The sequence below is a fragment of the Euleptes europaea genome, chromosome 2, assembly GCF_029931775.1.
Source record: "Euleptes europaea isolate rEulEur1 chromosome 2, rEulEur1.hap1, whole genome shotgun sequence".
Classification (NCBI taxonomy): Eukaryota; Metazoa; Chordata; class Lepidosauria; order Squamata; family Sphaerodactylidae; genus Euleptes; species Euleptes europaea.
In genome coordinates this window covers 37,587,136-37,609,696 of record NC_079313.1, presented here as the reverse complement: position 1 = coordinate 37,609,696, position 22,561 = coordinate 37,587,136, and the positions used below count along the sequence as shown (strand labels likewise).

Sequence of the window (22,561 nt, the reverse complement as noted above, 5' to 3'; positions counted from 1 at the left end):
ATAGTATTAATACATTTATTGTCTTTATTATAAAAACAAATTCCTATCAATTTTTTTTACCCATGGCCATCTATTTAGAGGAAATTTAACAAAGTCTTGTTCAATTTTAACATAAGATTCGTTTTAATCGTTTACAACCCATGATTTTAACCATTTTACCCTGGCTATCTGATAATATACTAGTAAATTTGGCATTCCTATCCCTCCTTTGCTTTTAGGTTCATATAGATTGATATTTCTAAATCTGTTTTTTTTTATTCTGCCAAATAAATCTATTACAGATCTTCTGCCATTCTTCAATCATTTTCTTTGGTATATCTACAAATAGGTTATTGAAAATAAAATTTATTTTTGGTAGGATTATCATTTTGATTAAGTTGACCTAGAAATGTGACATTTAGAGGAAGCCATTTTTGAACATATTCTTTTAATTCTTTAGCTATTGATATGCCTCAATAACCTTCAATTGCCCAATAAAGTAATTCAGGAGAGGTTATCAGGATTAAAGGATTCTTTTATTGGGCCAATAAAAGAGAAGAGCGTGTGGAGATGCCCTTAAAAACATCAAAGCATTCCCACCCAGAACAAAGAAAGACATCGTGCTTTATAGACTTTAGGATGGAGGGCAGTAATCAGAATTATGTATAACATCAGAGCCAATACACATTAGATTTGTGTGTGTGTGTGTGTGTGTGTGTGTGTGTGTGTATACAACCATTAGCATATCCTATTAGCATGGTCCTGAGGCGTTTACTTAGATGGCTATATGATCTCTAATGAAGAAATGAAACTTAACATTCTTATCCGACATTCTTGGTGTCTTAAATCACTGGTCTGGGCCTTGTTAAGACGGCTATCTGTACCAGCCGAGCAAGGATGATCTCACTGGCACCTGATTAGCAATGGCTGCCAGCTTATGCTAACCCAGTGATCACACACTAGTGAATCTGAACCAAAGATTAATTCTTTACCCCTTATACATGGGGCAGTGCCTTTACATATGTGTGCAGAATATGAATATATATATATAATATGCGCATGCCTGATGCTATGCTCTTATACCTGAGCATAGCACCTTATAAACCTGTGAGTATTCATACATGTGAAAGAATATATGTTTTCCCATAAATGAAGTTTATAGGCACTTCACTATTTTCCCACAATTTAAGTTTAAACATTAAGTTCTATCTTTACTTAGCCAAATACCTATATATTTAAAGTTTTCTGCTTTTCTTAAATCTTCTGCCCATATTTGTTTCTCAAAAAAACACACCCAACTTCTGATTTATTTGCATTTAATTTGTATCCAGATATTTTACTAAACTCTGTGATAACTTGTCTAATCTCTGTTCCAGATTTATCTGTTTCTGTTAGAAAAAGCACTATATCATCTGCATAAAGGCTTAGCGATAGGGCATATAATAGAGCCGACAAAGGGCAGCCTTGTCTAACACCTTGCTTGATATCAAAACTTTCTGTTATTTCCCCATTAATTCTTATTTTAGCTTGACGTTTATTATATATGATGTTAATCCATTTGTAAAATTTTTCTCCGAAACCAAAACTAAGTATGGCTTCTTTCAAATATTGGTGTTCCACCCTATCAAACGCCTTTTCAGCATCTAAGAATAGAAAAGCAGCTTTATCCATTGTCTTCTTTATATATTCCTGCAGGTTAAAATTTTCCGTATGTTCGATGTTAAATATCTTTTAGGGATGAAACCTGTTTGGTTGGGGTTAATAGATTTGTTTATTATTTGTTTTAATCAATTTAGAACATAAGAAAGGCCCTGCTGGATCAGACCAAGGCACATCAAGTCCAGCAGTCTGTTCACACGGTGGCTAAAATTGCTAAAATTGAAGTTAAGATTTGTAATCAATATTTAGGAGACTAATTGGTCTATAGGAGCTAGTTATAATTGGGTCTTTTTCTAGTTTGGGAATAACTATAATGTTACTTTCCGCCCATGTGTTTGGTAATTTTCAGTTTCTAAAAATATCATTTAATGCTTTAAATAATGGAATATAATGTTACTTTCCACCTATGTGTTTGGTAATTTTCTGTTTCTAAAAATATCATTTAATGCTTTAAATAATGGAATTTTAATTATGTGGCTTATTTTTTTTTTATAAAATTCAGCTATATAGCCGTCTGGACCCAGGGATTTATTAACTGTCAAATTTTGAATAGCCGTTTCTATTTCTTGTATAGAAATATCTTTTCCCATAAACTTCTTATCATCTAAGTTTAACTTAGGCATGTTGATTTTTTGTAAAAAAGTTTTAATATCTCTTTCTACAGAACCAGCCTTATATAATTCCTGGTAATATTCTATAAAGGACTTATGTGATCAGATAGCACAAGAACCTGTTCTGTTCGGATTATGCTTTTCATGCGCTTGTGATGCTATTGGCTTTTTCCCCCCTCCTACAAAACGGGGGGCAAAAATCACACCCCCACCCCCTGAAACGCTAGGCGGGATCCAAGCTAAAGGAGCAAAGTAGAAACATGCTTTAGAAATGTGGCACCTAACCATCAGTCCAACTGTTTGTACTTTGTTAGACTTACCACCTTGAGATGAGCTATTTTGAAGTCTACAATGAAAAAATTCATGATTTACTTGTCTTCAGAACTGAAAATGCACAGAGGAAACAGCCTGTAAGTTACCATTCCTGTTCTGTATTTTTAAGTGTCAAATTAGGTGTGTTGTAGGAGATCCATGGTCAGGTTTCCTTGTTTTTGTGGTTTTAACCAATTTGCAAACCACATGGCTGTTTTGAAGGGTGAAGACATGGCATTGGGGAGAATGTGTGGAAATTGCTCTGTTAGTCTGTCTTCTACTTACTGCAGACCTGTGGTTTTTTCCCTTGGGGGGGGGGAGTTAGGTAGGAGAAATAACACAGCAGGAGGAAAGGATTAAAATTTTGGACATTCTTCCCCCACATTCCTGGTATTCAGCACAGCCACATAAGGTCACTAATTACTGTAATTTTTAAAAAGAGGCGGGTCCTAATTGCAAAATGTCCATTTAACCTCTAGTTTGCCTCATTAGAGATTAGTGTAGAGAATCATAGCTTTGGGATATAGTTGATCTAAAAACTATAAGCAACTAGATTGTTGCTCTTATGTGAGAACAAATCATCATTGCTGTTACAAGCATCTATATCTGTAAAGGGTCATGTGTACACTTGCAAACTACCTGGATAAAAAAAATGTCCTGGCTGTCATTTTAATAGAGGCTTAAGGAGATGTTTATTTACTTTCTTTATATCCCACTTTTCTCCCCACTGGGGACCCAAAGCCGCTTACAGCATTCTGTTCTCCATTTTATCTTCTCAACAACTCTGTGAGGTAAGTTAGACTGAGGCTTTGTAAATGGCCCAAGGTCACCCTGCAAGTTTTGATGGCAGAGTGGAGATCTGAACCTGGGTCTTCCAAATCCTAATCCAACACTCTGATCACTACGCTACACTGATGTTATTTACCTCCATGCCATTAAAATGTCAGCTACCCATTTCCTGATATCAAGCCTCTATTAAACGGACAGGACACTTTTCTCCAGGCCTTTTGACAACCCTTGTGAACAGCTCTGATGCGGCTAGAAGACCTTCTGAACTGCTCCTACTTAATGAGATTTTGGGGAGGGGGTGTTTTTCTCTGCTCTATATTGTGCCAGTATCCTGTTCTTGTTACATTTTTGTTTTTAAAGTTTCTCCTAAAGCTTTCAGACTGCATACTGGTTTTCCTGGTGTGATTCTTGTAGTGACTAGTGTTGGATACGCTTCACCCGTTAAAATAAGAGGAAGCCTTATAGTGGTTTATTTTGAGGATTTTCAAAATTCCTATCATGACCCTCCCCACTCACAAATAATTATGTGTAATTCATGTCTTTAATATGCACTTTTCCCCGATGAATAGCTTCGTGTAAGAGAACATCCAGTCTTTGGACCCTATGTAGAAGATCTGACAGTGTAAGTCTTTATGTTCTTGATGTTCTCATATGTCTAGTTCTTATCTGTAGTACAGTTTGCTAGTTACAAATACAACAAGAAGCTTGCTGTCAAGGAACGGGCCACTTATGTTCAATCAATGTGTAAAACTTAGGCCTCATCCAACCAAACTGTTTTTTGGTCCTGAGGGTTCTTTTCACAGCATTTCCCCCTACGAACGTCTTGTCTTTCCTGCACCCTTCTTATTCACAAACATTTGCTTTATCTACTGTCATGGGCTCCTGTTTTTGAATTCATTGCCTGCTCTATGTCTTCCTTCATCCTCTTTCTTCAACTTCCCTGACCCTAATCTTCTTTGCCTTCTTGGGCTTCTTCACATACAATATATGTATGTGCCTATCCTGTCCTGCATGGGTTTATCCTAAGTTTGTGCTAAATGTATGGTTTCCTCTACTCTCTTGGAAACTGGTCTGAAAAGATCCTGTTGCTATTCATTTTCTGAGTTTACTAACACAAGTGCAAAACAATATAGACTCATTTGTACATTCCAATGAACCTGTGAGAAGCGGATGTTGCTTTCTGTTTTGGGGTTCTGGGCATTATACAGCTAGAACTGTGAGCTTAATCAATCTCTGTTCTTACCTGTTGACTTCATTGAACATTCTGTGGTATCAGATTTTGGCTTGTATATGTTAACTCCCCGCCGCAAATAAATAACTTTTTATTCCTTTTTAGGAATGTGGTCAGTTCTTACTCAGATATCCAGGTAAGATTTTTTGGGAGGGGGTGGGGGCAGCCACAGTACTGCAAGGCTGAGGGTGTGGTGTTGATCTTGCATGGTAGGGATGGTGGTTGATTGTTCTGGTATGGCTCAGAAGACTGTCACAATGGTTTTCAAATGAGATGCTCATTTATTGTCAAAATCTAGATAAGTAATAGTTACATTTTATTAGCTAATATTGCGCCAATGAGGGTCCCCCCCCCCATGTACTTGAAAGCTCCATGGCATTCAGCCAGCTCTCAAAACCCTTTGATGTTACATCTTCTTATTTGCATTATCAGAGATGGCTCCAGCTAGGAAATAAACAGCGAGCTACCGCTGCCACAGGCATGAATGACAAGAGTTCTCGGTCGCATTCAGTTTTTACCCTTGTAATGACGCAAACAAAGGTACTGTGTGGCTGACTGACGTTTTCAATGGCTGAATAACGCTATGGGAATTGAGTAGAAATGTAATTATTTTTGTTCAGTCTCGGGAAGAGTGTATATTTTAAATAATGTGGTGCCTGAATACAAATAGCAGCCTCCCCCCCCGACTTGTCAAGGGGAGGGCAGGGTGTGTGGTGTAACTGCTTGGTCCTCAAACATGGAAGGTACCACATCAACATTGTCAAAGAGCCAATGTTTGAAATGATCTGATTCTTTTTCCTTTTGAGGCACTAACAATGATCAGAGAAAATATAACCCTTGAAATAGGTATGTTTTTTCACTTAAGTTTGTCCCACTCACCGTTTATTAAGACACTGTCTTCTTTGAAGGGGTCTATTTTTAATTGTCCGGTTTCACCTGCAGTTATTTATTTATATTTTATTTTAAATATTTATGCCCCTCTTTTCTCCACAATGGGAACCCCAAACAGCTTACAACATTGTTCTTCTCTGTTTTATTTTCACAGCAACCCTGTGAGGTAGCTTAAGCTGATCGATTGACTGGCCTAAGGTCACCAGAGAGCTTTCATGATAGAGTAGGGATTTGTACCTGGATTTCTCAAATCCTACCTAGTCCAACACTCTAACCACTACACAATGCTGGGTCATTTAATTTCCATATAGCCCATTGGCTCCTTTTCCTTTGTGCCCCCAGGCTGGTCTGGAGAAAAGAGTGGTGGAACCGCCACTCCAGCCATCAGCAACAAGGAATAAATCAAGCTCCAAAACATGCTAAAAAATGGGGGAATCCTCTTTGTAAAAGAGTGTTGCACTCTGCAAGATAGTCCAGTAGGGACTGGAAGGGGCTTTCGGTTTTTTTAGACATATCATACTGCTGTATTAACGTCTGATGTCAAATATAGATTATTTTATGTTATGTTAAAAACATATATGCAATGATTTGTGGCACTGAACACAGGACTGGAGGTTATGTAGAGATGTCTAACTGTGGCTGTCTCCTTGCTGTAGACTAATATTGTGGGGAAGGAGGAATGTGAACATCGAATTATCAGTCATGTGAATCTAATAGATCTGGCAGGCAGTGAACGCTGCTCAGCATCTCAAACCAGCGGAGACAGACTGAAGGTAAAATGTATTTATGAGACACTGCACAAGGCACTCCCGTGCGCACAGAAATCCCAGAAACACATAAAACTGCTTTATATTGCTTCAGACCCCATTGGTCTATCAAGTTCAGTATTTTCTGACTGGCAGCAGCTCTCCAGCCCTGACCTGGATGGCCCAGGCTAGCCTGATCTCGTCAGATCTCAGAAGCTAAGCAGGGTCAGCCCTGGTTAGTATTTGGATGGGAGACCATCAAGGAATACCAGGGTTGCTGTGCAGAGGAAGGCACTGGCAAACTACCTCTGTTAGTCTCTTGCCATGAAAACCCCAAAAGGGGTCGCCATAAGTCGGCTGCGACTTGACAGCACTTTACACATACACACACACAGCAGCTCTCCATGGTCTCTGGTGGAGGCCTTTCACATCATAAACTGCCTGATCCTTTTAATTGGCAATACCAGGGATTGAACCCTGGGACCTTGTTCATGCAAAGCAGCTGCTCTGCCATTGAGCCACGGCTCCTCCATGTTCTAATGAAAGGCAGCTTTTCAATGGAAGTGCTTGGTCATTTGTGCTGCTGAATTTGCAAGAGGAGCAGAAGTCTTTATGCAGATACAGAGCTGCCATATACTGATCCGAGCACTGTTCTGCCTAGCATTGTACTGTCTATTTGAGCAGGCAGAGCAGCCCTCTGGTATGTCCAGCAGATAGCACTTCTAGCTCTGCTACTTCAGATCGTGTTAACTGGTGGTGCAAGGAATTAAGTCCAGGGACTTTTTGCATGCAAAGCATGTGCTGCACCACTGAGCAGTGGCCCCTGCCATGAAGTCCACTATGTACACAAACAGGTATATCTGCAGTGGTAATCTAGCATGCCTCTTATTGCAACTGCCGTTTTCTGGTACTTCTTTGTTCCTGTTTCTATAACTTAAAAAGACAAAAACAAACCCCAAACCATAGGCCAGCTCAGACATTGGAAAGCCTTCCCGTATGAAGTTAACTGAGTGCCCTTGAGATAAACATTCCCATTTGAATGGGGGAAGTACTGTCTGGCCTGACCCATCACTAATTACACCCACTGCCTCTTAGCAGCAACTTCCTTGAGAGATCTGGCTGAAAAAATGTGCTGCTATGATCCTGCAAGGTGATGTAAGGCACCTGTGGCTGTAATGAGGGACATGGCAGATTTCCACTGCAGAAAATGTGCTCTTGTATGCTTACATAGTAGATTTTAGAGCACGGTGGTTCCTGAAGGAAATATGTCTTCAATGCAACTTCCATCTAAGTAAACCTTAAATATGCAATGGGGAAAGCTTTGAAGCTTTCCTCCAACTGAAGAGGCTGTTCTGCTGAAGGACAAGCCACTTCCATCAGAAGAGCGTGGAGGAGTACTTCAGACTTTGCTGAGCAGAGTTATAGGATACCAGCCACTGTTGTTTTAACCTCATTAGTGATTTTTGATCCTATCTGTTACCAGTATCAGTACCATTAACAGGCAGAGCTAAGAAGTTAATAAACCGAATTTCTGCTTGTGGAAGGCCTTGGTCACATTTAGAAAATTTAATGTGAGATGTGATCTATAATTAAATAGGAATGGATTCCCCGCATCTCCAAACGGAAGAGAGTGCAGAGGTGGATTAGTCTTTGGTTTGGTGCAACACTAATTGGATGTAGGTGCTGTTAATACATCTGTACAGCAAAAGAGCCATAGCTGGGTACAGCCTGACATGCTAGAGTTCGGATCGGCTTGGGGCTTCACTGATAACAGGGCATATAGAATGATTAGGCTGACTAGCAGCATTTGTTCTGAAGAAATGCTATCTACGCAGCTTGTAGAGAATCTAGATGATGAGTATCATCAATGTATTTATGTTTCTTTTCCCATTTGTATAGGAAGGTGTGAGTATTAACAAATCGCTGTTGACTTTGGGGAAAGTTATTTCCGCACTGTCTGAGCAATGTCAGAGCAGGAAGAAAGTGTTCATTCCCTACCGCGAGTCTGTCCTTACATGGTAGGTACATATCTTATGTGCCAGAAGGCATTTTTAACTGTACTGGATTTTATACTAATTATTTCCTTCTCAGCTGGCTATATTGAACTAGCCCCAAGACATCCTGGGAACATTACCTGTGATAATTCAAATGCTGACTCCGGGGGTTTGAGCCAGCTCCAACTCATTACTGTTCAATCACATATCTCCCCCTTGTTTGTTTTGACTTGATCTCGGCAATGGAATTGGACACACAAAAGGAAACCCTTAAGTATTAACAATGGCCACGATTCTGCCAAGCTTTTAAAAGTTTTAAACTTTTGATCTCTATGGGAGAGTTGTCTAACAATGAAATCAGTGGACTTAGACTGGAATAACTACATAGAATAGTCCTGTCAGTTTCTTCCATTGAAATAAGTGAGACTTAAAAAGTGGTTGTAGGTGACTTCATAATGCTTAGCTTTACAAGGAGGAAAGTGGTAAATGTGTTCATTCCTGTGCATAGTGCAAACTATGCAAAATATAGCAGGTCACTTGAACTATCTAGAGCCTACAGATAATAAACAATGAGTATATGAAAACAATTTATAAAATTATGTGACAATGCTGTTAATTGCCAATGATGTAGCAGCACATCAAAATTCTATATACAATAGAAATAACAATGTAATATCCCAAATACAAGAGCTAACAAAACATACAGAAAGTTGACATGTATCTGCATTATATGGACAGAAACTATTTTCGCCAAAGACAAAATATTTAGTTCAGATAAATTGTATGTCCAACTCTTATCTACAAGGAACTGAAAGCATACAATCTATCTTAATAGAAATTCAAGAAGTAGATGTTGCATTCGAAACCACATTTTCCAGAGATGAAAGTGAAATGACTGTACACATTAGGAGCAGTGATTCTCCTTTCAAAACCTCTTTGAACACTTGGAAAGAGCAACCATCTGTCCCTACCTCTATTAGGCAGAAAAAATTAGCTTACCAAGTAGCTTTCTCAAACCTGAGGTTTTTTGAGTTTTATGTTACACTCGAGAAGTGGTCTTTATAGTTTGCTAGCAGAATACCATTTTGGAGTCTTCATCAGATAATTTATCAGACATTCCCTTTCAAACTGCAAAACCTCAAATTAAGAGTTCTGACTCCTCTCCAGCATGATTTAAGGTTGCATCTGCTGGCCCCATGGGGCCCATGTCTTTTCAGTGCTGGGAAGGTGGGGAAGCACACTGACTGGTTCAGAAGTGCCGTGTTACTGTTGGGTTATTCTGCTTTCAGTCTGGATTGTGTGGTTTCCCGAGCGAGTCCACAGGAAGTAGCGCCACTTGAATTGAATGAATTGGGCCATATCACTTATTGAGTCCTGCTGGCCCTCAACCTTCCCACAGGTGAAAGAAGGGGGGACCTTCCAGGGCCCCCTGCCAAAAGGCAGACTCCTCTGGGAATCTCGGCTTCCCAGTCAGGGCTAGAATTACTTTAAAGAGTGGGATGGGCCTGCTCTGTTCAGTGAGAAAGTAGCAGCAGCCTGAGAATCTGCTGTGTTATCACGCAGGCCTTTGCTTGGTCCTCTGTTTTTTGATATTGAGGGGATTCTTCAGTTCAGTACAAATCTATGGTGAGACCACACTTGGAATGCTGTGTACAGTTCTGGTCACCACACCTAAAAACGGATATTGCAGAGTTTGAGAAGGTGCAGAGAAGAGCAACTGAATTGATCAGGGGACCAGAGCAACTGGACTTTGAGGAATGGTTAAAACGCTTAGGGCTGTTTAGCTTGGAAAGAAGTCAGTTAAGGGGAGACATGATAAAATTATGCATGGTATGGAGAGAGTGGACAGGGAGAAGCTTTTCTCCTTCTCTCATAATACTAGAATGTGGAACTTGGAGGGTGAGAGATTCCAAACAGATAAAAGAGAGTATTTCTTCACACAATGCATAGTTAAATTGTGGAATTCCCTGCCCCCCAGGATTTGGTGATGGCTGCCAGCTTGGAAGGCTTTGAGAGGGGAGTGGACATGTTCATGTAGGATAGGGCTATCCATGGCTACTAGTCAAAATGAATACTAGTCATGATGCATACCTATTCTCTCTAGTATCAGAGGAGCATGCCTATTATATTAGGTGCTGTGAAAGACAGGCAGGATGGTGCTGCTGCAGTCATCTTGTTTGTGGACTTCCTAGAGGCACCTGGTTGGGCACTGTGAACAGACTGCTGGACTTGATGGGTCTTGGTCTGATCCAGCAGGGCTTATGTTTTTATGTTCAGGACATGGGGGTAGGGTGGAAGAACATGCCATCATGGCTGGGAATTTCCATCCCCTGAGCTGTCAGGGAAGAAGCAAGACTTCACGGGCAGCAAAAAAACAGGCACCCCTATTCTAATCCCAGCAAAGTATGAATTTTATGAAAAACATTCCGATCAAATATTGCCTTAGAGTTGAAATGAACAAACAAGAAGAAATGTGGACTGAATTTAGACTGGGGAAAAGTCACCATGCCTTTATTTTCTTCCAAATGAAGGTTGTTAAAGGACAGCCTTGGTGGAAATTCAAAAACGGCTATGATTGCCACTGTAAGCCCTGCTGCCAGCAATGTGGAGGAAACACTGAGCACCCTTCGATATGCTAAGCAAGCATGTTTCATAATCAACACTGCCAAAGTGAATGAGGACATGAATGCTAAATTAATCCAAGGTAGGCTTGACACACTATGCTTGTTATGTAACATTTGGGCTGTGTCACAAGTATTGCCAAGACTAACCTGGGTTTGCCACAGTTCAAGAGGAGAGGTCAGAAAGAGGAATGCAACTCTCATGAATAAAGCTGTGTAGTTTAAATCTTCAGTGTGATAAAATTGACTCAGTGCATTGCCAGCTCCAAGGGAAAGAATCTAGTGCATCATCAGGAGCCTGCAATACCAAACATTTGCTAACAGCTTAAAGCAGGCTTGCAGCCAGTTGTGACTGCCTGATAAAAGTGTCTTTGTTATACATCTTTACAACCACATGCTTTTGTATCAGTATTTTCCAATGTTAGTATATTCTTAAAACATCATAGGTATATGTCCCAAATATGTAAAATGTGGAATAATTCCCCCCCAAAAAACTTTCCAAGCACTTGGCTTTGCTCAGCACCTAAATAGAATATACTGCCAGTATTACAGTCTCTATCCTGGATTTAAATATGTGTATTATTGAAATCAATAGGACTGTGGAACTGTGTCATCCTGTTCTGTATCCCTGCAGCCCTCCCTTCCCCCCTCTCTCTCACACACAAAACTTGGAACTATGTTTGAATGCATTCAACTGAGTGTATAACTCTAGTAAGTATGCTTATGCTTGCAGCCTTAATGTAAGAGTTTCCAGGGTGATCTAAATTAAAAATTATTTTTTATCTCCGTTTAGAAACAATATTAATTTTGGCCCACAGATAATATAATACTAATTTAATGGATTTTGTTAATGAGATGAATCTTCATATGCTTCTGGCAGCTGTTGTATTTTTTGATCAAACCAAAAACATTTGTGGATATGTTTTGATCAATTGCTGGACCCTCTTGGTCAATGTAGAATTGAAAGCTGAAATTCAGAAGCTGAAATTGGCTCAGAAGAACGTTCAGGATATTGACCCTGTGAAACACAGACTTTACGTGCAAGAAATAACCTCTCTGAGGATGAAGCTACATCAGCAAGAGAGGGAAATGGCTGAGATGCAGAGGTAAAAGTATTTTCCTGCTCTTCTGACAATTATGTCCTGCCAGAGTTCAACTTTATTTGCATTCCATGAACAACATTTTTCTTATCTATAAAGGGCCTGGAAAGAAAAACTTGAACAAGCAGAAAAAAAGAAATTTGAAGAAACGATGGAGTTACAGGTACTATACTTCAAGACGATTCAGGTATTGGTGCAAAATAATGGGTTGGATCCAATGATCTGTCAGCGGTAGGCACTGATGATTGCAGATCTTTCTGTATTCTCTTCAGACCCTGGGAAAGTTTATTCCTGGTGTTGCAGGACCCACATGATACTGGAGGCTGCACTGGGGATGCAATCACATGTTCTGCTTCTGTCAGGGCAGCTCCTCTGAAGGAAGAGGATTTCTGCACATGCCACAACCTTGGGAATCAACTTTCCTGGTATTGGAAAGGACCACTGGGTGGAGGGAAACACTGGTATGATACGTGCATCTGAGCATCGCTGGATCCACCCCAATGGACCTTGGTTAAACTCTGTCCTCTATATTATGCTCCCACAAGCAGCAAGTGAACAGACAGTTCAATTTTCATTGTAAAATTCTCTTTGTTAATAACACCCTGACTTTCTGAATTTTTAATTTTAGAAAGCAGGCATTACGTTCAAGGTGGACAATAGTCTGCCTAACTTGGTCAATCTGAACGAAGACCCACAGCTCTCAGAAATGTTGTTATACATGATAAAGGAAGGTCAAACTACAGTTGGAAAATGCAAGCCAAACTCAGGTCATGACATCCAGCTCTCGGGAGTCTTGATTGCTGACGACCACTGGTACGTGTTTTCCCTAAAGACACACACTTTCCTGCATTATGAGATAGAAGAAGAAGAAGAGTTGGTTTTTATATTTTATATTCTCTACCATTTAAGGAAGTCTCAAACTGGCTTACAATTACCTCCCCCTCCCCAAAACAGATGCCCTGTTAGGTAGGTGGGCTGAGAGAGCTCTAAGAGAGCTTTGACTAGCCCAAGGTCACCCACCTGGCTTCATGTGAAGGAGTGGGGAAACAAAATCCAGTTCACCAGATTAGCCTCCGCCACTCATGTGGAGGAGTGAGGAATCAAACCCGATTCTCCAGATCAGAGTCCACTGCTCCAAACCAGTGCTCTTAACCACTAAACCACGCTGGCTATTGCTGTAATGCAGTGCTTCTGTCCACGTAAAAGAAATGCAGTTCCACTGAAACAAATGTGTGCCAACTTGTTTAGATTTACAACCAAGTCTACCACACAGTCGTTCCTGTGTAAATGGAGCAGAGTTCCACATCAATGAGCTTCAGATGATGGCATCTCTGTTTTGTGATGTAACTGTTTTTAAACTGCCCTAGCCTTTTCAATTGCGATGGTGAAATATGGATTACAGCTAGGATCCGAAAAAAATTGTGAAACTACTTTGCTGGCTCCAAGGCATCTATAATCTATAGACTTCTTCAACAGTAGCTACCCTTCTACACTGAGCTGAGTTGCCATAGCCAATAGTTGTGATGTGGAATAGGAGCGAGCTGTCAAACAAACAAACAAAAAAGAGCCTATTCAGCTCTAGATCCTAGCCTATTCAAAAGAGATCAATACATATTTTCTATTTGTTTGGAGTTTTGTCGTAACACTTGAAGTTGCCTTCTACAGAGTGAGCTGGTTGGTTCATCTGGTTAATTATGGTCAGCTCAGATTGGCAGTGGTCCTCCAGGCTTTCAGGCAGGAGAAAGTGCTTTCTGACACTTGTCCCCTGAGATACTTTAACTGCAGATAACATGGACTGTTTGCAAGCAAAGCATCTGCTGGATCTCTGAGTCCCTCCCAAGTAATGTTTCTTATTTATAGTGTTATCAAACACATGGAAGGTACTGTGAGCATCACACCGCTGGGAGAAGCAAAAACGTATGTTAACGGAAAATGCATTTCAGGCCCTACATTTCTGCATCACGTAAGTGGACTGGAACAAGTACAGGTTTATGTGTGTTAGAACAGATGGCAGATTTATGTGTGGATTTTAAACTTTTGAACATTAAACTTTTGTTTTATTTTTATTTAAAACATTGCTAATGCTCCGGTGGTGTTTACGATGGGCTCAGACCAGGGAAACCCTTGCCGCATCAGCAAAGTACCCTACCAAGATCCTCATAGGCCACCCTAATGCAACACCAGTGCTCCTTTACACTCAGTTCCATCCCCGGCCTTCCCCTTTTACATATAGAGTTTTTCAACACTCCAGGCTCTTTATAAGTCTGTTATCTAGAGTCCATGCCCTCGTGCCGTCCCTTTAGCCCATGCCCTAAAGCCTTTCCCAGGTCCATCAGTTTCCCATGTCAGCAAAGCCTCCAGGGATTCTGAGTGCTTTCCTAATGAGAGGTCAGAGACGCCTTTTATCCGCTGTCTGGCTCTGCTGCCACCTGGGTGCTTCTCTTCTCTGGCATTCCCTACAGGGAAGGGAGTCGGCCCTCCTGGATCCAGGTCAGTCAGTTTCCCTGGAGTCCCCCTCCTTGGAATGACCTCTGAGTCCTCTCCACAGCAGCTCTCTTTCCTTCACTCCCAGTTACCTTCCATGGCTCTCTCCTTTTGGACACAGGCTCCGGCTTGCCTCCTTTCAACCGCGTCTGCCTCCTTCCTTTTCTCCCTCTGGCCTCCATCTTCCTTCTCTCTGGTAGCTTCTCTGCCTCCAGATAACCTCCAGCTTTTCCCTGGGTCAGCTTTAAAAGCGCTCTCCTGGCCGTCCCTTCCCTATATCTATATCTATATATATCTATATATCTATAAAATATATTGAAAACACTTAAGTTAAAACATATAAGCACACAGGCACACAAATTGTTAGCTGCTGTGCACTCCCACCCCCCAGGTGTTTCTGCTAAATTGTACTCAGCCGCTGTAGAAACAGCTCTCCCTGTAGGGAATTATATTGGTGCCATCAAAACAAGATAATCTTAAACTCAGCGTTGTTAAAGTGTTTTAAAATATTGTATTGATGATTATGTTTTCATGTATTTAAACTTGATGTGAACCACCCTGAGCCCGGCTTTGCCGGGGGAGGGTGGGATATAAATAAAATATATAAATAAAATGTTGTTGTTGTTTTAAAGTTAATCATAGCATACTAGTGAATAAACTTCTGGATTTTACAGGGTGACCGCATCATTCTTGGGGGGAACCACTATTTTCGCTTTAATCATCCGGTAGAAGTTCAGAAAGTCAAAAACGTTTCTCATGGGGCTTCCCTGCCGGATGATAGTCCAAAAGGCTTTGAATTTGCAAAAAATGAATTGCTGGCTGCACAAAGGGCTCAGTGAGTACGATCAGCTATTCTGGCTTCAGTGGAAACTGCATATCCTGTCTTGTTTGTGACACCAATATTGGATACTGGTTTCTGGAACTTTGAAATTTTGGGCATGGAAGTCAAGTTCTGTCTCCTTTTGATGATGCTGTCAATATGAAATACCATTCTGAATATTTTAAACATGGTGTTGTGTTTTAACATAGCTAGAAATCCAGTTGATGTTGGAAATTTTTACGTTTAGGCAGTTATTATTAGGCAGTTAAGGATTATATACCTAATCTGTAATTTCTTTTTGAAGTTCAAGCAAAAGTAGGCATTAAATGGCCCTGCGGTCTTTATATCGAATGATCACAAAATAAGCTTGCTGCAAGAGCTACAGCGCTGTTTGGTCTGTCACATCATTCTTGGATTATATGCCAGGCAGCAATCATGTCTATATTTGAAAAACTGATTCCATCCCTATTAGATTCCATCCCTATTAGATTCCATCCCTATTAGAATGAAGGTTAAACCTATAAGAGGTAAAGGTCCTTAGCAATATTTTTTAAAAGTGTTAAGCTAAGGTTTTAGTGAATATTTGGGAGTTGGGAAGAGCATTCAGTGACTAGACATAGCCATGTAGGTAGACTTTGTGTGTGTGTGTTTTGTAAAAACGGCTGTAAAATCCTGCAGTCAGTGAGGTATAAATTAGAGCATTTATTTTGCTTGTGCACTTTCAGGCTGGAATTGGAAATAGAAGAAGCACGGCTGAGAGCGAAGGAAGAAATGATGCAAGGAATCCAGATTGCAAAAGAAATGGCTCAACAAGAACTTACTTCTCAGCAAAAAATTTATGAAAGTCAGATAAAATCACTGGAGGTACAGCTGGTAAGTCGCTGCTGCATATTTTAAACAAATGGCCTTGATCCCAGTCTTGTTGCAGTGTAATAACAAGGCAGTCCAAATTTGTCTGTGGTATGTCACATCTCATAATTATCTGCATGATCTTGCAGACTTTAATGGATAACTTGTTGCAGTGCAGAGGAGGCAACTTGTTAAGATTCATCTTCAGTGGCTGAGCATGCCAAGGTATTCCTTCCTGGTTGGGAAAGTATAAATATGTTGTCTGTAATCTTTCATGCTCTTTCCTTACCTGTCTACCATGTGGTTGGGGTTGAATGGAGAACAATATGTGTACATCCAAGGACTTTAGCGTAACTGAGCTGGTAGTGAATAGCAACTGTTCTTTTTCTCCTTTTTATTTATTTCTTTTAAACAAACAATGCTAGGTTTAGAAAAACAATCCTGTTATAATGTGCTCCCTTCAAAAACATTTCATTTTTCCATTATGTCAACCATTCATCTTGCAAACTCTGAATTTTGCAGCCTTTTGCCTACCTGCTATTTTACAGTTTCTGTTCTACTAATTTTAAATGAATGAAAGGCAATAATATACAGTTAATTATCTCACAGATAAGTTGAGTTCAGAACCCCTCTGTGTTTGCCGTTGTGTTGTCAGTTACTTCTGTTGACTCAGTGTGTCGCTCCATGGTGTATGATGGCAAAATTGAGGTGGTTGGTATTTCCTCGCTTTTCTATCTGTTTTACTCTCAGCGTGATGCCCCAAGGCAACTTCAAGGCAGCTTCAAAAATATACGTCACCATCACTGAAGTCATATTATGAATAAAGTCACTTCAAAAAACATTTGTAAAAAATAACAACCATATAATAATGCACCATTGACATTATTAGGACCATAGTAAACAAAATAATAATTAATGTTAAAATATGTGCCACAGCTAGAAAGTCTTTAGGAATATGGAAACTATCCAAAATGCTGGACTTTGACAGTCGTGTCTTGGGATGGTGTTACGATACTGAGGAAGTCATGCTAGAGAAGCCCTTGCTTTGGGGACCTCACAGCATCTCAACCAGGTAATAAGCAGTGTGTGGTTTCAGTGGATGGTCTTTAGGAATGCTGAAGGTTCACATAAAAGATTTCTTGAGTATCCTCAGTTTCTTCAAAAAAAGGAAGTGAAATTTTTGGCTGTTGTCCAATGTTGGTAAAAACCCTGGGAACGTGGTGGTGTTGATGTTGGCTTCTATATCCTCAACCAATAACAAGCGGCCGCTTCAAACAGGGCTTCTGGAAGTAGTAGAAGACCCGGGCTTCAGAGGCCTTGCAGGTCACTTGGCTCAAGCTTCCTCTGTCCCCTACAGTTTCTATCGTGTGTTGCTCAGCACCCAAACTCCATTTCCTTTCTTTGTTATTCCTGAGCTTTCTTAATAATTCACAATTCTTTGAAAGCTAGTTCTTGGAAACTAAAATACCATATGAAGAGTGGAAAATCTATTAAAATATATTTACTTTGTAGAGTTTATTTGGAGCGAATACATATAGCCCAAGCTTTACAAATATTGTTTGTTTGTTTGTTTTTTACAATGTGGGGAAAATGAAGAAAATGTAGCAAGGTCTGATTCTAGTAATGTTTTTGATACATGCTTATGCATTGACGGAGCATAGAATGTAACTTGCTCTGGGCAATGGCTTTGATGGCTTTGTTTTATAAAAACTGCTGCATACCAGGCACTCTCAGCTTCTGTTATTCCTAGGAAAAAGAATCACATAGGAAACAACTGCAGGAAATAAATAATCAAACGGCAGCAAACAAAATCCAAGAGTTGGAGAAAGCAAAGCGAGGCCTTGAACTGGAGGTACACTTCAACAAGAAACGCTTGGAAATGGAGACACTGGCGGCCAGAGAGGTAATTATTTTTTTCAAGTGTCTCTCTGGTCAATCAATCAGACAACCTATCCTGATGCAGTATTCCTATTTTGGACCCATCAGTTCTGTCCTCTAGCTCTTTTTTCCTAAAACCAGCTGCCATATGGGAGAGAGGAGTTTATGTAACATAGGTACTCTGGTGTGCCACTCAGAACTGGGCCACTGAAAGGCATATCTTGAAGCTGCATTTGTTCAACGCAGGATATTTGGTTAATGTTCTAAAGGGAGCAGAGACATCTCTTAAAATTTACTTTAGGATATGAGAACAAGAAAGAAAATGATACATATCTCCCCATATGAATTCAGTTCAAGAATAATAATTGAACGTTTGACCTGAATGGCATGTCTGTCTTTGGTAATAATAGTACATTTGTAACATTTTAAAAACAGACTGGCTGCCTTTCTCAATCACATCAAGGTCAATCTAGCTGATGCTAGTAACAGCATACCATTACCAAAAGCAGCCAGTTTGGGTGGATACCTTTGGAAAATCATGAGCAGGGCACGAAATTGAGAGCTGTCCCTTGTTTTCCTTCAGCATGTGCTATTCAGAGGTTAGTGCTTCAGGTTAATTAAAATAATAATAATTCTGAGGTTTTCCCTGTAACCTGGCTTACAAAAGAAAGAGATAATTTCACTACCATTTCAAGCTTCATTTAAGTACAGAATCTTCCAGTGCGTACGGTTTTTAAAGTGTGTGAACAAAGAAAGGGAATTAACAGAACTGTTCTCATTTATACTGGACAATTAGTATAGTGGAAAAATTGAATGAAATGGATGATAGCAGTAGCACCCCCCCCCCCTTAAAGGTATCCAGTCTTTTCTGCAAAGGTCATAATTATTGTTTTGAGTTAGGCACTAGAAGATCATACGATTCGTCATGCCAAGATTCTTGAAGCTCTGGAGGCTGAGAAGCAGAAAATTGCTCAGGAAGTAAAAACTCTTCAGCAGAGTCATGGAAACAGAAATAAAGGTGTGGTTAAAATATATACAATATGGAGTTGCCTGTATGGTGGTTTCATTCAAATATTTGTTAATAGCTTTTAGAAATAGTTTTATTTCTTCTTCGCTGGGGAGGGGGTGGTCTCTTCCCCTTCATCTGCTAATTTGTTCTCCAGCAGGTAGAAAGGAAGTATGTAATAACTTTCCCAATTATGTATGTTTTATTATTTTTACATGGAGGTCTGCACTTTTGTGTGCGTTTTATTTATTTAAGGAATTTATATCCTGCTGAATCAGTCAGGATCACCATGGAGCTGGTAGCCTGTGTGGCAGGAATTGTACTATATGCCTATAAAGAAGAAACTATCCCCCCCTTTACTTTCTTACAGTTCCTATTAAGTACACACTTAGATTGGAAAGGGACAACAGAGGAAGTTCCTGTGTATATATTGGGACTTCTGAAGCAACCCAGAGAAAGTTTGTTCCCAGAATGGTATCTGATGCAGCATCAGAGGAGTTTCAGGGTTCATTCATTGGTTGCAGACACACAGAGGGAGATCTGGACCTTGCTTTGTTTAGACAAACGTTTTGGCTAATTCCTGAACTAGATGTCACATGCGTGTGCGTGTGTGTGTGTGTGTGTTAAGTGCCCTCAAGTCACCTCTGACTCACGGCAACCCCATGAATCAAGGTCTTCCAAAATGTCCTATCTTTAACGGCCTTGCTCAGATCCTGCAAGTTGAGGGCCGTGGCTTCCTTTATAGAGTCAACCCATCTCTTGTTGGGTCTTCCTCTTTTCCTAGCATTATTGTCTTTTCCAATTACTCTTGTCTTCTCATAATGTGACAAAGGTATGACAGCATCAGTTTAGTCATTTTAGCTTCTAGGGTCAGTTCCGGCTTGATTTGATCGATAACGCACTGATTTGTTTTTTTTGGCAGTCATGGTATCTGTAACACTCTCCTCCAACACCACATGTCAAAGGAAACTACTTTCTTCCTATCAGGTTTCTTCATTGTCCAGCTTTCACACCCATACATAGTATTGGGGAATACGACGGCATGAATTAACTTGATCTTGGTGGCCAGTGGCACCTTACACTTCAGAATCTTCTCTAGTTCCTTCATGGCTGCCCTTCCCAGTCTCAATCTCATTCTGATTTCTTCGCTGCAGTCTCCCTTTTGGTTGATGACTACGCTATTGCAACCAATATTAACAACATTCACTGTGCTTCATAATTTCAAGGTTTGCCAGGTCACAGAACTGATGAAGTAATTATCAGCTGGTAATTTAACAAAAACATACCCCAAATCTTGTTCCTTTTATGTTTAGCAGAGCCAAACTGGAGTTCTTTGAAGCTATCTATGATGATCAAGGAGGCCAACACTATTAGTAGTAAATTAGATAAACACACTGTTTTTTGTAGGTAAGTACTGGAATTGAAATATCAGAAGCTATGTTATGAATTGCTGCTTGTTGTTGCAGTGTCCTTTAAATTCAGTAATCAATTCAGAAAAACGTTTCAGAGAAGTAGCCAGCTAGGTAGCCCTCTTTAAATGTGAATTTGGTAATCTGTTTGACCAGAATCAGTCCTGGCACTCTGAATATTTCTTTTTTTAAACAAAAAGCTGCCATGATATTCTTGGCCAGTGAAAACCTTTTCATTCCATTAACTTTTAAGGAGCATTACACACACAAGAACATAAGAAGATCTCTGCTGGATCAGACCAATGGTCCATTTAGTACAGTATCCTAACTCATGTAGTGGCTGAAAAGTTACCTTGGAGGACCAACAAACGGTATAATAGCCTAGGTCTGATGTTTCTTCCTAGCACTGCTATTCACATATTTATTAGGTATTCCACCTTATTTACCTATGTACAAAATACTATGTTTCCCCCCCGAATCTTTTCAGTAGACAAGGGACCAGTCTGATGATTACTCACCAAAGCAGGAAATACCTGTTGCTCACATATTTCTTTTACTAGGCATGATGAAATGAATGAAGGCAGTGGCAAGGGCTCTTCTCTTCAAGTGCAGGTCCGTAACATCAGGCTGGGAGTTGCAACTTTCTGGAGTCTGGAAAAGTTTGAGTACAAGTTGGCTGCAATGAAAGAACTCTATGAGGTTTGTTTAGGTATTCTTTTTAAAAACCTTGCCTCCTAACATATTGTTTTTCTGGGAATTCAGAATTTTGTATGTTTTAACTTAAAACTTGGGGTGGGGGGAATCTGTTTTGTCTTGCGTGTCATCCAAAAATATATTTCATGCCAACCCACTTGTGTGTCTCCCTGCATGTGTTAAACTCTCATTCTATCAGTTGTGCCAACCTGAGATGTGATCCATTTAAATTTTCAAAATATGACTGTTTTTACATGTGAAAAAAGGGTGCAAGGGATGTACAGGTGCTCCACACTGCTTGCTTTCCATGTTTCTGTGGCTGCTTGAAAGAGAGACTGTGTGTGTGTGTCTGTGTGCATTCATTTACGATGCATATTCCACAGTGGGTGATGGGTGTAGCACATGGGTTATGCTGCATCGTGAATGAGACTTCCCTCTCCTTGTGCACTTTGCAAAGATGTGAAAGTGACTTGTGCATCTGGTTCTAGTTTTTCTGTGTCATGTGCAAAGCCAATCTTGGTCTCCATTTATGTTTTATTTATATGCCTGCTCATTTTCCAGACCTTTTAGAAATCTACTTCCCCTAAGTTCCAACCCTTCTTCTAAACCCCTATAAACCTCTTTCCCCCATTGACGTTCCCCACCTACCTATCTATGGCTGTTGTGACTCATTTTGCATCTGGTGGATCCAGGCAGACACAGACAACGAAGGCACAAATAGCAAGTCCTGTTTTCACTTTTCATGCCTGCCAGTCTGGTTTTGAAAACAAGAGGCATTTACTGTGGTGGTTGGTGCTCCACCTGCTGGCTGTCTAGTGCTATAGCAACTAAATTCCAGATGCTTGGAGCACAAAACATTATCGAGGTCTTTTTCTTCAGCTGGAAGAGCTAAGGGATGAGCAGCTTCTTTCATTCCTGGTGTGTGTTGTGGAGCCTTTGACAAAATCTTCAATGATAACATGCAACAAAAGTGCACGATGAGGTCCTAAACTTAACTCTGAAGAATTCTGAGAAAGAACTTCTGGGCGTGGCAGGGACCTTTTGGTTTAAAAGTTAATGTGCAAATAGTGTTAGTGGCTGCGTTTTTTAAACTATGGAAATGCCTTGTTAACTGTAAGGAAATCAGGTTTCTTTTCTTTTCAGACCAATAATACTAACAAAGCTGATGAAATTTTTTATGACCCCACGGATGAATGGGAACATGATCTTTCGAATGCATCCATGTCTTCCTTTTCTAGAAGGAGGTAAACAGTTTCCTGTATTAATTTTAAAGTTGATATTTAACTTGGTGCAAAATGGTGTAGATCAGGGGTGTCAAACATGTGGCCCGTGGGCCGGATCCGCCCCCTGAAGGGCTTTTCTCCGGCTCGCGGAGCCGAGGCAGCTAGCCCCCTTTTCCCCCTCCCCTGACATTTTCTGAGCTTCCTAGAGCCGCTGTAGCCCCACGCGCCAGCCGGGAAGCATTCCCCTTCTCTTTCTGGGCTTCCCA

The 22,561-nt window shown here is 40.3% G+C and overlaps 1 protein-coding gene across 1 annotated transcript in view; it reads left to right on the top strand.

Annotated features, from left to right (window-relative positions):
- KIF14 (kinesin family member 14) overlaps window positions 1–22,561 on the top strand; it is a 48,668-nt gene that overhangs the window by 12,161 nt on the left and 13,946 nt on the right. Inside the window, exons 5-22 of the mRNA XM_056844726.1 lie at window positions 2,564–2,659; window positions 3,920–3,972; window positions 4,687–4,717; window positions 5,014–5,121; window positions 6,129–6,245; window positions 8,118–8,236; window positions 10,744–10,916; window positions 11,792–11,939; window positions 12,033–12,096; window positions 12,562–12,746; window positions 13,794–13,896; window positions 15,092–15,252; window positions 15,963–16,110; window positions 17,837–17,989; window positions 18,865–18,982; window positions 20,284–20,377; window positions 20,940–21,078; window positions 22,216–22,316. Coding sequence (XP_056700704.1) covers window positions 2,564–2,659; window positions 3,920–3,972; window positions 4,687–4,717; window positions 5,014–5,121; window positions 6,129–6,245; window positions 8,118–8,236; window positions 10,744–10,916; window positions 11,792–11,939; window positions 12,033–12,096; window positions 12,562–12,746; window positions 13,794–13,896; window positions 15,092–15,252; window positions 15,963–16,110; window positions 17,837–17,989; window positions 18,865–18,982; window positions 20,284–20,377; window positions 20,940–21,078; window positions 22,216–22,316 — 2,111 coding nt within the window. The remainder of the gene's footprint in view (window positions 1–2,563; window positions 2,660–3,919; window positions 3,973–4,686; window positions 4,718–5,013; window positions 5,122–6,128; window positions 6,246–8,117; window positions 8,237–10,743; window positions 10,917–11,791; window positions 11,940–12,032; window positions 12,097–12,561; window positions 12,747–13,793; window positions 13,897–15,091; window positions 15,253–15,962; window positions 16,111–17,836; window positions 17,990–18,864; window positions 18,983–20,283; window positions 20,378–20,939; window positions 21,079–22,215; window positions 22,317–22,561) is intronic.